Here is a 15,845-nt window from a genome sequence, read left to right as displayed (position 1 = left end):
TATCAATCTATCTCTGGCAATCCGAAACTACCACTGTGGTATAAAGGGGAGTAAACTGTAAATAAATAGCCACTGCTATAAGCTAGTCCAAGTGTTTCTTACATTCCTCCAATTTTCTTATACATAAGTTACATTGTTATCAAATCAAATATAGTGACTAACTAAAATAACAAGAAGAGGTCAGACAGAGAATCTGCTAACGTGCAACATTTCTCATTATAACCACCGGCTTGAATGCAGAAGGCCAAGGAATTTCCTTCCCTTGTATATCCCAGCATGCATCGGGCCCTGTGGATCTCTGAGGAGAGCATGGACAGAGAACAGACAGGAGACCTGTTCCAAAAACCACACAGAGAAGACCCTGTTAACTGACTTATGGTTCCTATTTTCAGCCACATCCACTGGCCAACCTCTGACTGGACACACTGTTTCATACAAATGCTGGTTTCAGTGCCCTCTCATAAATCTAATCGAAGCTGACAGGACACATGAAAGCAAATCTGCTTATAAATATTTGCACCCAAGAAAACCTGTCTCTAGCTATTCTTTGTTGAGTAATATGACAGTAATCTCAGTCAGCCTACAATTAAATATCAGCAACACCCTGCTACAATCGGATTTAAAAAATGTCCTAATTAAGGTCAATAAAAAATAAACAAAATAAAAAATTATGTGATATCAGTCTACTATCTACAGAGGCTAAAATAATCTTTTTTAATAACTCTTTTTTGAGAAAACCTGCACTTTTCTCACTTTTTGACCTAAGTATAGCACTAGGTCAGATACAGCAAATGATGCAAGACAAAAGAATACATCATTGTGGACACCGTGGTGATGACAAGGTATGCCAAGAAATATGGCTTTAAAACAAGAGTAGCAGCATCAATCATTCAAACTTGGCATCAGAATAATGACTAGTCATTCCTGCTACCCATAAACAAACCAGCACTCTCTCACAAGCAAACACAGCCCCTAGCCAGCCTTTCAGTGATGTTTACTTCCCACCAGAGAAGACCTTGAGTGTCAGGACAAATAAGCCATTGTCTGTCATTATTAACATCTGCCTGACCCCATGCCAGCATCCACCTCTGGATGAACTGTGCCGTAAAGCATAATGTTGAAATCACTGACTATGGAGGTGGGAGCATACCCTGGATCCCAAACAGTTCACCATATAAAAAAAAATGCAAATTTGGATTATTTGTATTCATTTTTTCTCAATGATTAGGTAGGTAATGAGAAACAGTCTGGGCAAAACTGTGGCTTATATTGCAAAGAATTCGTCCAATATCATGCCATCATTTTGCTTGGCTTTTCTGTAAATAAAGTTGTGTTTCTAGGTGGCTCTTCATGTCTGTTATCAAAATGCATCACTTTCTGTACATCAGAATATTTTTCCCAGACATGGTGTATGTGGGATAGGGATCGACCGATACTGGTTTTTCAGGACCGATATGGATACCGTTTATTAGTAGTTAATGAAACCAATAACCGATATTTTTAACCGATATGCATTTACAGTAAAAGATGAAAATCTTTAAGTCAAAATTAAGATTTTGGAATGTTACAAACTCCAACGCAAAACTTTGATTAAATGCTTTACAGTTACAGATCTTTTTTTTTTATTTAAATAATAAAAAACCAGGGAGAGCAATTGTAAAAGCCTTCACGAACTGGCAGTATGAAATTAACACTGCGTTAGTTACCGTATTTGGCGACAGAGATGGCACAGTGAGAAGCTCATAAAACTAATTTCAAACATGTTAGTCACCAGATGTTGGACTTTTCCAGCAGCACATGAACTATGCATAATAGTCATCGCTAAATGTCAACAACTGCCAAGTGCCTAATGATAAAATCTATAAAAAAAATTCATTATTTGTTTAAACACAGGGAGAAAACATTATTATTTTCTTTTTTTTCTGGAGGCATTAACAGCTACATATTTGTTATAGTTTCAGTAACAATCACATGTGTAGCAATGTTTCCAAAAAGCATTGCTTTAGTGACAAAAATGCAATAATGACAACAGCAATGGCTCAGTTAAAAGGAGTTAAGATTTACTTCAGTGTTTACCACATACTAGATGGAAGAGCTAATGAATAATTGGCGCTGGTTCAATCCTTGAAAAAAAATGGTCTCTTTAAGTGGACACATCCTTGGCAACTTAAACCTTACAATTAACTTATTTTAAAAGCAGCAGTCTTTCTTCCCTACAGACAAGTTACATGTGCTTACATGACAGCATCATAACCTTCTTTCCAAATAATATGTTTTATTCATTTCAACAAGTAATAACATAACTGCTATTGTACCACTTAGTAGTAACAAGACACCTGTTGTGGGAATTCAAAAACTCCAGCTCAGTTTAGTACACTTATCATGTCAATCAATACAATACTATCATGGCTGCCATCAATCTAATCAAGTTAGAAATCCATTCATTGTTGGGTCATTTCACCACTTCACTTCAAGTCAATTCAAACTATCCAGTTAAAAGTCAATCCAAAAGAACATTTCAACCAGGCCACCTATTTTTTGGTAAACCTTTTACATGCAAAACTCCCATGGCACTAAATGTCTCTAATTACAAGGTAAAGAGAAGTTTAAACAACGGATCTGAGAAGTCTGAGAAGTTGACCGAGAGCCAATGTGTGCTTTGCAGAAAAACACAAACAAAGAAGCAATAATGATGAACAAAGGTGGCCATGTTCAGCCGCTTTGACCTGGCTACGGTTCAGATATCACCAAATATCACAAAATCCAGTCACCAGGTAAGGAGAACTATAAATATCATCCCACTTAACCTAGAAGCCATTGTATCACCATCCATTTACAGTTGGTGTAGTGTCTGCTGGGAGTTTTTGGGTAGATGGACAGCTGCTGAGTATCAGCTCATGTGGATGCTGTGTGGATGAGCACAGTCATCCAAATCACAATATCACATGTCCATGTGTCTTATGCCTACCGTACACTATGATACTTTGAAAATAATTTAAAAGACTTTGAAAATACTAAAGTATGAAACACTCTCACATCTAAAGACAATGTGTCAGAAGTTACAGAGTTTTTAGTCACAGACTATAAGATTTTGCAAAGACTGGGGATCTTGCAGGGTAACTATTTGTAAGACAACATCTAGATTATTTTTGAGATTATATTCACATTCTGCTCCAGGTGGAAATAATGGAAGAAGTTTGCATGAGTCAAGACCAAAAACATACAATAATATTAAACATGTTTGATTTTATCAAAACGTCAGGATTAGAAAAAGACTGACTTCAGACAGATGAGGGGGGCTGAGTTTTATGACCACTTTACCCCAAACGATCGAGATCCCGGGAGTACACCACAACTCTAGCAAAACTCTCATGATTTTGTTCTGACCTTGGAAATGACAGTGAGAATGCTTGAAGGTGTAAGTCCGGCATTAGTTTCCACAACTATGACTTCCCTTTTATAAACAATACTTAACTCAACAATACAGTAAGAGCAAATCCTGAAATAGAAAAAACAGCCACAGACTTCCCCAGTTTGCATGAAATTCAACTGGTAACTGTAGAATGGTTCAAACCATTGCTTGTCAATGATAAAAGGCCTCCAATATTTTAGATATATGTACGATATCAACGTGAAGTTCCTAAAAATAATCTGAAGAATTGAACACCTCCAGATCTGCCCTGGCAGCATTGAAGGGGTCCAGGGTTGCCTCGATGGGACATTGACTAAAACCTCTTTAGGCGTAGCACTTTTGAGCAACGTTTAAATCTGGACACACAGTTAATATTACTACAATCTTTTGGGGAATTTTCAGTTGAAGGTGATTGCTACATCATTCCTGATTAATATGCTAATAAGTAACCTAGCAGTGGCAGCGACATACACCTTAAGCAACCACGCAATCACAATGTACATGTTCACACAGTTCACCACACTGAAATTTTTACCTGGAAAACCTCCTTATCCAGGATCCTGGTGCCGAACACGGTAATGCCATTGGTGTTGATGGAACCATGGTCACTCCTGAGAAGAGGCTTGATGATCTTCTTCTTACAGTCTACAATGATGGTGACCGTCTTCCTCTCCACACTGATGGCCACACGATGCCACCTGGTCAAGGACACAACAAGGAGAGGTGAGAAATAAAAGCAGCCAAGCTGAATCAGTATATGTCAATCATTCTGAAAGACTAGTTACTGTGGCACACGTAGGGAATCTTAAGCCATTCTAAGTGCATAATGTGAGTGTATGATACTGAAAGCAGAGAATGATGGAATATAAATAACATGCACAAATTAGGACAATGAACACCGGTACTTCGTAGGGCAAGTGTTAAGTAGTCAATAACATGAAATTAAATCGTAGACAAGTTTGTGGTGGTTGATTACATTCTATGAAAATCATAGCCCTTGTAACAGGATTATAATCCCCCTTTTATACATCACAACGCACCTCAAGGAGAGAGAAACTCAGAATGCTCTGGTGTACGAAGTGATTCATCACATAAACAAACACTCTAAAACACATCAACCTCAGTTCTATGTATGATATATTTCGATCAACAACACCTATATTTCGATCAACAACCCGGTTAACCGGGGTCACACGTGAGTATGACACCTCCCTCGCCTCTGGACCATTTTCCACTGCATTTAAGGGCTATTGCATACCAGGCAGCAGTGGACCACATTCTTGCCCCCACACTCTGGTCCTGTTTAACACGGGATTACACTCATTAAACTCCAAACTTAATCCTCCTTCTGGGTTACTCGGCATGACAGACATGGTGAACATTGAGGAAAGTGTGTGTCAGGATCCAGGAAGGCCTGCTTTGCCAGAGCAGGAGACACATAGTCAAAACATTGTTCTGTGGTGGAAGATGAGACCTGGCACCACTGTAGCTTAAGATGGCAATAAAAGAAGCGTTTACAGATAGTACAGATATATATCTGATTATTTAATTAATACATCTACATGTTACATTTTGTTATCAGAAGAAGAGACATGTCCAATTCCTTTGAACAGAGCTCGATCATACAGACACATTCCAGGGCAGGCAACAGATCTTAGAGGAAAATGAACGTGCAACACTCTCTGGGCTTAGCAGTATAGCAGGAAGGATTACTTGTCAGCTTGTATTGCAGCAAAAGCAAATGTTGACTTTGATAGGTTTAAACAAACTTTGAAGTGCATTATGATCTAAACAATAAAAAGTAATTTCAAAAAGCAAATGTAAATGCAATCTTTTGAAAAGCATGTTTAAAGAGCTTAAATAAGATTAAACTAAGGGTATACAGTGCAACAGCTCACTAGAAATCCTCCTATTCGCCTATTCTTTTTCACCTCATCAATATCATCATTGTGCCTCTATTTTCAGGCTTGGCATTTGCTTATTAATAACAATGAATACATCTACAGGAATCACAGACTGCACACAGCCTGAGCTGTACTCAATGACGATTTAGACAAGGCCTGGAGCTGGAATGCATCCAGAACAAGTGCTCAAAATCCTCTACAAAGAACACTGCTTCTTAGATACTGGGGCACACAAAACTACACACTGGACAAGAATAACACAAAGCTGGCTGACCTTCTCTTTGTTGCAAACTGCACATAAGTTATTGCTGACATGAGACTTTTCAAGAATTTACCAAGCTTCCCTCTATCATTATAACTGTGTGCACACTAGATCTCATTTAAAGCCAATTTGGGTCACAAAATTATTGTGACAGGGTCATGGCTTCCTTCAAAAGCTCAAAAAACAAAGTATCCTCACATGTTCAGCAAATGAAAACAAATTAATAACACTGGAAGACATTATAAAATACTATTTCAAATGATGCATTTTTCCCAGCAGCCTGTGCGTTTGTTTTTTGCCCCTTGCCCCTGAACATGGGCTCATGTCAGCTAAGCCGAAGCTCTGAGTGAGAGTTCTGGGATTTCTGAACATGGGAGCAGATAATCAGGTTTATGATAAACGTTTGGAGCGCTGTTTCTGGTTGGGTGAGATAATCCAAGGGGGTAAAAAGGAAGTTTAGCACTGCCCCTTTCCCCTCCTTTCTTTCCCCCTCTCTAAAATAACAGAGGCAGTGAGTTCATGGATGTGGTCAGGTTGCCCATAGCAGTCCCTGCTGTGCCCCAATAATCCAGTGTCTCCCTGTCTCTGACCTGTCTCTGTGCCCGTGGACCCCTGATGAGATGGATAATCCGATTGTTTTCTTGCTTTTATCAAGAAGAACAAGTGAGAGGAAATCAGAAACATGTTTGAGCATTTTAGGTTGATTTGATAATTTAACTAGTTTCAAGATGATCAAAATGCCATTCATGAAATGACTCCATTGACTGCAATGACATATGCATGTATACTTGTGAGAAATGTAATCAAAATATGAAACAATCCATTCCACGTTTCCATAGACAACTAATGTATTGATCAATCACATGATTTAGGTCCAAGTTTTAGGTCCAATTGGATTACACTTGGTATGTTCCTTTTGCACCATCTAGCATTTTTAACCCAGACCCTCTGTTACCTACAACTGTACTCCACCCCACCCACCCCCCACCCCCACCTCAGCCCACCCCCTGCATGTTGCAACAGTCATTCCTTCTGAATCAGCTTCAACTGTGAGACGGAGGGTGTGCAGGTGTGTTTGAGTATGTTAATATGCGAGTGGATGTGTGAGATTTGACATACTTTCCGTCAGCAAGGTTGAGAGTACTGAACAGAGGGTAGTCCTCCGGTGCTGGCTCGCCAGTGTGATCCTCATACAGAAAGACAGGTGAACGTCCCACTTCAACGCCCAGCTGCTGGACTCCCTGCTGGTTGTAAATGGACAGCAAGAAGGACTGGAACCCTGATTTGGGGCGCACTGTAGTCAGGATGGAGAAGTCCTCAGGAAAAACACCTCCTGCAAAGCCAAAAGAGGAGGGGTAAAAATGACAGGTTAGAGTTATTGTGATACTTCCAACATGACTGACTAGTTAAAAACTATATTATCTATTATATCATATTTTGGTTACTACCCATTCACTTCAATGCAGCAAGGCCCCAGCTTCAGTTTTAAATCTAAAGCGACTTAACCTTGGTAAGTGTAATATATAACATTTCAAGACATACTTAAGAATACAACAGCATTATGCAACATCTAAATTATGAGTCTAGTAGCTACAGAAATCAGTTGCATCCAGAACTCTTCAAATGTTACGTTCTTTGCATGTATAGTCTCCATTTTTATCTAAAAGGTTTACAGGAGACCGAAAAACAGAGGTTTTGCTCAGGCTTGCCTTTTATATAACAATACCAATTGAGACATATCAAGAGAAGAATCCACTGCCAAAAAGCACCTTTGAAACCCACAAACCAGTTTACACATGGTGGTTGAAAGAGGTTAAAGGCTGAGAAGTTTGTCTTACCAGGGAATAGCTGCGTGGTGGGGGCACTGATCTGGATCTGCTTGGCAACTCTGTAAGCTGAGTCCGGCTTTGATGCTCTTCTGTTTGTGCAAAGTCCTGATGTTTTCGTCACTCCTTCGGGGTAATTTTGAAATTCTAATACTTTTAGCACATCCACTGGCTCTGCTGATCAAGGGAGCAAATAAAACATCAGTTAGGTCATAGCATTGGTTTTTGTAGGGTACATGTTGGTTGGTTTTATGGTAGGTTTTTTATTTTATTTTAAATACAGGTATGTGTCCTGATCCAGTTCTGGCAAATATACACAGGGCAGTGATAGAGCCACTGCATGATTCAGGTAAAAAAAGAATTACTCGAGGAAGATTAACCCAACTTAGGCTGTGGAACACTTCACAGGTTCCTTCATCATGACCCATCCCATAACAGTACCGATAGTTGTTACCCTCTGTCATACAAATGGCACTATGACACATTTGTCACAGCATCATGGACACAATATACGCTATGACTAACTTAGCCTTAAACATTGACATAACATCTACAGATCAACATCTGACTTAACAACACATTTAAACAGTTAATTTAGGAAATGCTGCCTTCCGGTAATGGAAGGAAGGAAATGTCTCTGTCAAGGCCAACCAAAGAGCATTATGAACAATGTGCCAACAGAGATCTAGTTCTATAACACCTGGATAGGTTTACCTTGATAAGGGTCACCAGAGGCTCTCTGGGTTTTCCATTCTCGTCAATCTGATGCACTTTATATAAAGGAGCCTGTGTGGTGATGGTGCCCATAGAGACCCATGGGAAAGCATTATAACTATGGCTCTTCATCAAAATACCCTCTCAGTATAAAACATTAGTTTGGTGAACATGATAAGAAGGGAGAAACCAAAGTGCTGCAGTGTATTGACCCTCTGTGGGCCATTCATACCTGGGAGATGTTTTACTATTCAAGGGCCAATAAAAAGCAATGAATAAAACCCCATACAAAAGCTTAAAACCCATATTAAAATAAAAGGAGGCACTCGCTTCACTCTGTAGAGCATAGCAGTATCTGACTAAACAGGCAATACAATGGCATACTGTTCAATGGAATAACACTAATCTGTTTTTGTGGGATAAATAAGCATGCCATGGTGTCTGAAAGCATCAGCAAGCCTTTTCTGAGGGCTCTAAAGCCAATGATTTGGCTAGCATGTAGAGGTCAAATCACTCTGAAAGTTTCTTTAAGTTCTTGATACAAAGCGATCTTACAAATAAATGTCAATGTCACTCTCAACACCCTCTGGTCAACATACCATCTGTGGCAAGGAAAAGCAAATTAAAAGTGTGTGGTTTAGGAAAAGTCCCTACAGTCTTAGTATTACAACATTAATCTATTTTCTACTGAATATAAGGGTACTGCAAGCACAGCTCATACAGACAATTTGTACAAGATCACCAGATTTTCATTGCTGATTACACTGCTATTTGAGCACGCTATTCAGACCTAGTGGACAAAAATCCTTCCATTAGTATGAGTTTTGGCAAGCAACAGAACACACTGAATGAAAGTCAAGTTTTCTATGTCACTTTATCATGATGAAAGTATACATAAAGGGCCTGGCCTACATCTGGTCTCTTTATCTTCTAGCACCTTATACAACACCTGCGATGGACCAGATGCACATCACGATGAAGGCAAGCTGCTTCAATCCATAGTACAAAATTCTGAACTGTAAGCAGTCCAAAAAAGCAAACACTGCAGAACTCCACCAGCAATCCATTTTTACAAACATCATCCACTTTTATTCTTTCAAAAGCAACCTGAACCTGAGGGCAGAAATTGTATGTCTCCCTCAGGGAAATTTGTGTGGGATGATTGAGCTTGGTAAGAACAAATGAGCGTTCTTAGTGTCAACACAAAATATAACTCACTCCTATTTCAGCAGAGCATATATATAGAGAATATAAAAACAGCTGAGATAATGTGAAGTTGAGAGCAAAACCAGCAAATTGTTACTCTGTAGGAATGCCATCACTAAGGATAACTTGGCCCTTTGTATAGCTTGTGAGGATGAACAAGCTACTTACTTTGGAAAGTGAACTGAGGACCTCATTGTGAGTTCCTGTAGAGTTGCTTTCAGTTCAAACTCCAGGACTCATATGTTCCAGATGTGGCAATTTGGCCAGGCTACGACCCTCACACAGAGGTGCTGAGAAAACGTCAATACTGGCCAATCCATTAAGGTGGTCAAATTAGTGTGCACAGGTTTTAAAAGAGTGCATCTGATGAGCTGGTGTGAGTTTGCCCTGAGGGCTGAGCAAACAGGCCATATAGCTACCAGCAGAACTCAGGTGGCATGGAGGGATGGACCTTCCTTAGTCTGGATAAGAGAGAAAATATCCAACCCTAAATTCAAGCAAGCCAGCCTCTATTTCTCAGTTATTGGAACATCTGAACATCATTATGCAAAGGGAGGCATGTGGGGAAGGGAGGAGCAGTATGACACATTACCAAAAGACATAAATCGACTAATTTGATATAATCTCTGTCATGTTCACAGGTGTATTTTCGATGTAAACAGTGTGTTCCAAGAGATAACATAACCACCTGTCTTAGGACAGAGGCCAAAAAGTCTGTCTCAGCTCATCCTTTATCACATAATATGTAAGACTTGAGCAAACTGATATCATAAATCCCACTTCTGATGTGTCATTTTTAGCCCTCACATCTTTACAGAAAAGTGAAATTGGCTGATAAACTGAGGAGGACCTTTTCACCTGCAGCTCCCTGAGACTCTAATAATATCTCAGCCAGAATGTCTCTCTATATGCCCCTCTCTCTCTCACTCTCCCTCTCTCCTTCCTTTAACTTCCACCATGCTGCCGGCTAAAACAAGACAGCTTTATGCTGGTGTCATACCAAAGAAACTTTACTGAGACCTACCCAGTTTTTCAAAGCATTTCCGTCCCCACCCCCCTTGCTTTTCCTCTCAATAACCCCTTATAATGTATGCCTCCATATGAATATCAGAACATGTTATCATATAGGGTTTTTTCTTAATCCAAACAGGTCATATTATAGAAAAGGAGAACGCCCCTGTGATCCTCCCCATTTCAGAATTTGAGTTTACATTTTTGCAGTAATAGCACAAGTTGTGTGGAGGAAGAAAAACTTGTCTCTAAATAATTCCGCAATGACTATAAATATGTGACAGCTACACAGGACAAAGGTACAGCAAGGAGATGATTAGTAGATATTTCTGGTTGAGCACATTACGGAGAGGACTCTGAAAATGCTAGCTTTGTCTGCTGGAATGCACATGCCTGCGCCCCGGGGGCTGAGAAAACGTGTCTGTACACTGCTAGATGAAGAAGGCATCCTGCAGAAACAGCTTTGACTGACTGAGACCCTGGAACACTGAGCCTGCAGCAGAATGCCTAAGATTAAAAAAAAAAAAATTAAAAAAGAAGAAGAAAAAAAAAGAGCCAGGAGTTGTGAGATTAGAGTAAAATTCTAGTCCAGTATCTTCTGAACTAGCAGGTTGTAAACCTAGCTGGAAACAAATGACTGTATACATTAATTGATTTGTGCAGTATACATTTAAATAGCAATGATACTGCATTAACTCATTTTTGTGGCTATTTGCTTTCAATGATTTGGTTATAAGGTCGAGAGATTGGACCATGTGCTTATTGGATTGAGGTCTTTAAGAGACCTTTTCAGAACCCATAGCATAAGCTATTTAGCACATTTTAAAAACAAGGCTGAATTTTTATTCTGGAAAATTGTCATTATGGAGATAAAAATGTATCATCTAGTCTCTACCTGTATCTGTGTGGAACAATACATCTGTACAGAGTTGTCTATAGGCCAGGGTGTGAGGCCTACAGTATGTAATCCTGAACCCTGTGACTTGTGGCCATTATTGCTTCAGGCTAGGCCCATATGCAGGCCTACTCTTTGAAGGCTCCGAAATCATAGGGAAGTGCAACAAGGACCATCATCAAATAACTGCTCAGTACTTAGAGGGGAAGCATTCCCACCACTCACACAACACAGCCTTGTCCTGCAGCCGACAAAACATCTAAGTGCAAAGTTGAGGGGAAGAGCTGGGCATGGGGGGGGGGCTTGGACAAGCCAGATTTTGGGCTTCAGTGTGGACCAGGGTAGTGTGGAGATAGGGTGAACCTGCCTGACCACTCAGCCCCCTGCAGACCCAGACGGGCTTTGCACTCTGCTCTGACAAGTCTGAGATCCACTATAGCCTTTTTAAATATGTAGCCTATTTCACCACTATATTTATCATCACATTAATGCTGTACCCAAACAGAACACCCCTGTATCTGCAAAAACAATGTTGTGTGACTGATAACCAATTCACTTTCTATCCTGAACAGGCTATCCTCCTCTTCACATGGTAGGATGACATCCCCTTATGATACAATCAGGTCAACTTAAACATGTAATTACAGCCGTCCACAGTATCAAAGAACTCAATATCCCATCAGCCTGAAATAAAATCTCTGATGAAATTCCACATTAGTAAGTAGTATGTTATCAAAGTCCAGGGTCTGCCCAGTGGCATGTGGCTGAAGAAATCCACCCTGCTAACCGTGGTCACATCCACCTAGCGGACCACAGTTCAAACAAAGAGCTTTATTTCACCTAAGTGAATCTTAAAAATCATCGAACGCTGCTCTGTTTTTCCGAAGCACATACCAGCGGTTTAGGATGAATTTAATTAGGCGAGGCGATTCATCTTCTGAGCGGACGCTTTCCAATCATGCCTAAACGTAGCCCGCGGTAAATGATGTGATAATGAATATAGTGTTTTGACCAACAAAATAAATTTGCACCTCAAGCGATTACCCCCTGAGAGCATGTAGGCCTACTCTATAAATTGCCTCTCAGGGTTTACCGTAACCGTCCACTTCACTACAGTAGCGAGCAGAGTACAGTTTTACTGTAAGCTTTTTGTTTGGTGGCTTCCACACAGCGCTCAATCACACTGCGCTAATCTCGCTGTAACTACTCTGGTTGTGGAACGAAGAAAACAAAAATTGACGCAAACGTGACGCTGCTGTGTCCAGGTAAATTTGCTGTTAATCCCCCAATCTCCATCATCAGTTACCGAGTTTTCCCAGCCGGTCGGCCAGATAAAGTTCATTAGAGACGTTGATCCTAACAATCTTACCTGCTCTGACATTGGTAGCCTGTAGAACCAGGGTTAAAGTGATGAGTACGGTTACAGTGGAATCCATAAACCACCTTTTCGTTTTCCACCTTGTGGACCACCTTTGCATCTCCATGGTCGGGCGCCCACAATTGAATAAAACTTTTGAGCGGCTTCAGGTGATTTTAAATGACGTCCCTTCCACAATCCCAAATGATGATGGAAACTGTCCTACAAAAAAGCCATAAGTGAGAAGTTTTAGCCTCTTCTCTCAGCCACACCGAGGCCCCCGATCCTCCTTTCCAGTGCCCAGCCTTCACAGTGAAGGTAGTCGGGCTTTAACCAAAACGCACAGAGTGCAGTCGGTACACTTGGTGCGTCCACGGACAGGAGGGCTGGGCAAGCTCCACAAACCGAAGCCACGATTACAGGGAAATGACAAGGGAGCCAGCCCCCGATTAGCAAATCACGGGGCTGGAAATTCTCCTTCGGGTCCACCCATTAGCTTTGTTATGCGCCCCCAAGTCTCTCCCCAGTGGTCTGAGGGAAGAGAAGAAAAATACAAGTTTGTAACGACCTGGGAATGATGAAATGACAGAACTGTACATTTAGGGTGTTTCTATAATATTGATAATATAATAGATCCATTAAGCTTCAACCACCTGAGCTGGCACAGATGACTGCTGTTATTTGCAGCATGACTACAGTGAGTAAAATGAAAAACTGTTTAGCCCACTCTGCAACAAGTCCATATTGACAACACACTTCAATCAATTCATAAAAACATTTAACAAATTCAGTATCCATATACCAGAAATATAGAAAACCACAACCACACATAATAAAAGACATTGGTAACCTTTACTTGAAGGTATCGACATAAGAGTGACATGACACTGTCATGAACACATGACACTGTCATGACACATGAACCCTAACCCTAACTCTAACCCTAACCATAACTTGTCATGACAAAAACCGAATGACACTTACTAAAAGAAGCATTATGTCATAAACGTTTATGACTTGTTTATGTTTATGACACGTTCATGACAGTGTCATGTCACTCTTATGTAGATACCTTCAAGTAAAGTGTAACCAAAACATTCCATGATCATATAAAATCAAAAACATAATGATGAGCGCATGGCATTAGTTTTGTGTGAGGAAATCAGTGCAGCTCAAAAGTGTATCACTGTGCATACACTGTATCAGATATACAGAAATCCACGTGGTTGGGAATTAGCAGGGCCGGCATAAGCAGTAAAGGCGAAAGCTAGGGCCGCAATCCATCCCGAGGGGTGTGCGGGCACCCCAAAGCCAGGGCCAGCCAGTGGCATAGGCAATATTGGCAATTGCTAGGACACAGTGTTGCTATCTTACTTTGGACGATAACGTTGCTAATTTAATAAAATCCTAGAGTTAACGTCAGTTACTCTTACTTTAAATTCATTATTAAAGGTTGGAAAGAATATTCAGGTGTTTGGGGAATAACCTACAACATACATTTGAGAAATGCAATTTTAATTTTTTAAGTGTGCTGCACAGTGTTTCCTCTAGAACTTTTGTCAGCAGCGGCGCTGGTGGGGGTTACTTTGAAACCATCCAGCAAATAGATGGCACCGTAGGGTGCCGTTACCTAAAACCGGTGATTTAACTTCACCGCTCATTTTACACACAGTTTAACAAGAAAACAAAACGCTGAGTGAACATTACTAGCTACGTTTTTCATGTTGGTTTTGAGCGGTATGCACCCCCACTAACCTGGAAAATGGTTTTAAAACAGTAACGTTAATACAGCGTGTCGGAGGAATACAGCGTCAGAGTCAAAGGCAGAGGGACCGCAGCGTTCGCTAACGTTAGCTTTTGTGCAGAAATGCTAGGTGTAATTTCTGTTGCCGTTTGTGGCTTTCATCTGGCTTAGGTGCTATTATTGGCTGGGGTTCATCATCAGCAGCTTTTTTATTAATATAATGTAACACTTAATGGTCACATATACTCCTCTTCTCTCTTCAGATGCACTTTAGAAATATTTTAATACCACCCTGCAAATCCTGGGCCATCTTAGTGTCAAGTTCTCCTGTCCACTCCACGTCAGCACCTTCCAGTGATGCAGCATCAAGCGCTCCTGTCCCCCCCTACTTTAGACAAGCCCAGCAATACAGCATCAGTTTCCCCTGTCTCCTCCAGCTCAGCACAGTCATGTAGCATCAAGCGCTCCTGTCCTCTCTACCTCAGCACTTCCCAGCAATGTATCACAAAAGGCTGCACATACAGACCCTGCTGACTGATAAGGTAAGAACAGAGTTTGTTTACAGAGGATCATCCTTGTTGGAACTCTATACAGCTACATTGTGCATATTGCACTCATGTTTCTGTAATAGTTTTTTGTTTAATACTCTTTTTTTCTATTATATTTATAAATCTTTTTGTTTCTTTTGTACAATACCTTCATTATATTGTATTTAATTAATAAAAACTTTGTGTTGGTGGAGTGGGCACAAGTATTGATATGCAAAGAGTTTTTTACATCCATTTATTGCATACTGTGGGAGTGAATTTAATGCTTGTGCACGTACACACAGTTCCATAAAACAGAATCAGATCGGCTTTATAAAACTGATAAAAAAAATGGTTTTTCTGCCAACACACAGTTTTAGTCGTGAATGAATGGATCTAGCCCCAGATCTCAACCTACTTGAACAACTATGACTGATTTTGGACCAACACAAGACAGTTCTTTCCACCACTATCACCAACACCAATTGAGGTAATACATTTTGACAGAATGGTTTTCATCCATCTAGTTCAGTTTCAGAGACTTGTAGAATCTATGTCATGGTGCATTGAAGCTGTTCCAGGGACTTGTGGTGGTCTGAAAACTTTACTTAGACACTACACTTTGGTTTTTCCTTTAGTTTGTCACCCATGCACTCAATGAACTGGAGCGATATCAATAACATGTAAAATTGGCCAATGCCAAATACATATATTATAGTTTCCTTATCAATGAATAGTACCCTGACGTCGTCATACTCAGATTCTAGTCAGAATATGAGGCTGATACTGCTCCATTTGGCTGTGATTATGAGGTGTGTTTCAACCGAACCAGGAAAGAAAATGCCTCTGCACTCAATTGGATAGACCTACAACCAATTAGAGCAATGGAGACAGACGTCACAGAATCTGCAAGTCGAAGGCAGGCTTCGACAGAGCAAAGGCAGAGGTGGCAGTTTCCGTGTCGTGTGGACGGGTGTGGCAATGTGT

At 40.4% G+C, this 15,845-nt stretch overlaps 1 protein-coding gene across 7 annotated transcripts in view; it reads right to left on the bottom strand.

The window, feature by feature from the left end:
- The window catches only part of col11a1a (collagen, type XI, alpha 1a), an 85,524-nt gene extending 72,534 nt beyond the window's left edge, over nucleotides 1–12,990 (bottom strand). For 6 of the 7 annotated variants that reach the window (XM_078280240.1, XM_078280237.1, XM_078280242.1 and 3 more), the window contains exons 1-4: nucleotides 12,600–12,989; nucleotides 7,417–7,581; nucleotides 6,698–6,911; nucleotides 3,948–4,110 (exon numbers count right to left, since the gene is read on the bottom strand). In XM_078280240.1, the coding sequence (XP_078136366.1) occupies nucleotides 3,948–4,110; nucleotides 6,698–6,911; nucleotides 7,417–7,581; nucleotides 12,600–12,714 (657 nt within the window). In that variant the 5' untranslated portion in view covers nucleotides 12,715–12,989. Of the gene's footprint in view, nucleotides 1–3,947; nucleotides 4,111–6,697; nucleotides 6,912–7,416; nucleotides 7,582–12,599 lie in introns of all 7 variants that reach the window. The other variant, XM_078280238.1, reaches the window with a different exon arrangement.
- Between the last annotated feature and the right edge of the window lie 2,855 nt (nucleotides 12,991–15,845).

The sequence above is a fragment of the Sander vitreus genome, chromosome 22 (assembly GCF_031162955.1).
Source record: "Sander vitreus isolate 19-12246 chromosome 22, sanVit1, whole genome shotgun sequence".
Classification (NCBI taxonomy): Eukaryota; Metazoa; Chordata; class Actinopteri; order Perciformes; family Percidae; genus Sander; species Sander vitreus.
This window is presented reverse-complemented; position numbering and strand designations above follow the sequence as displayed.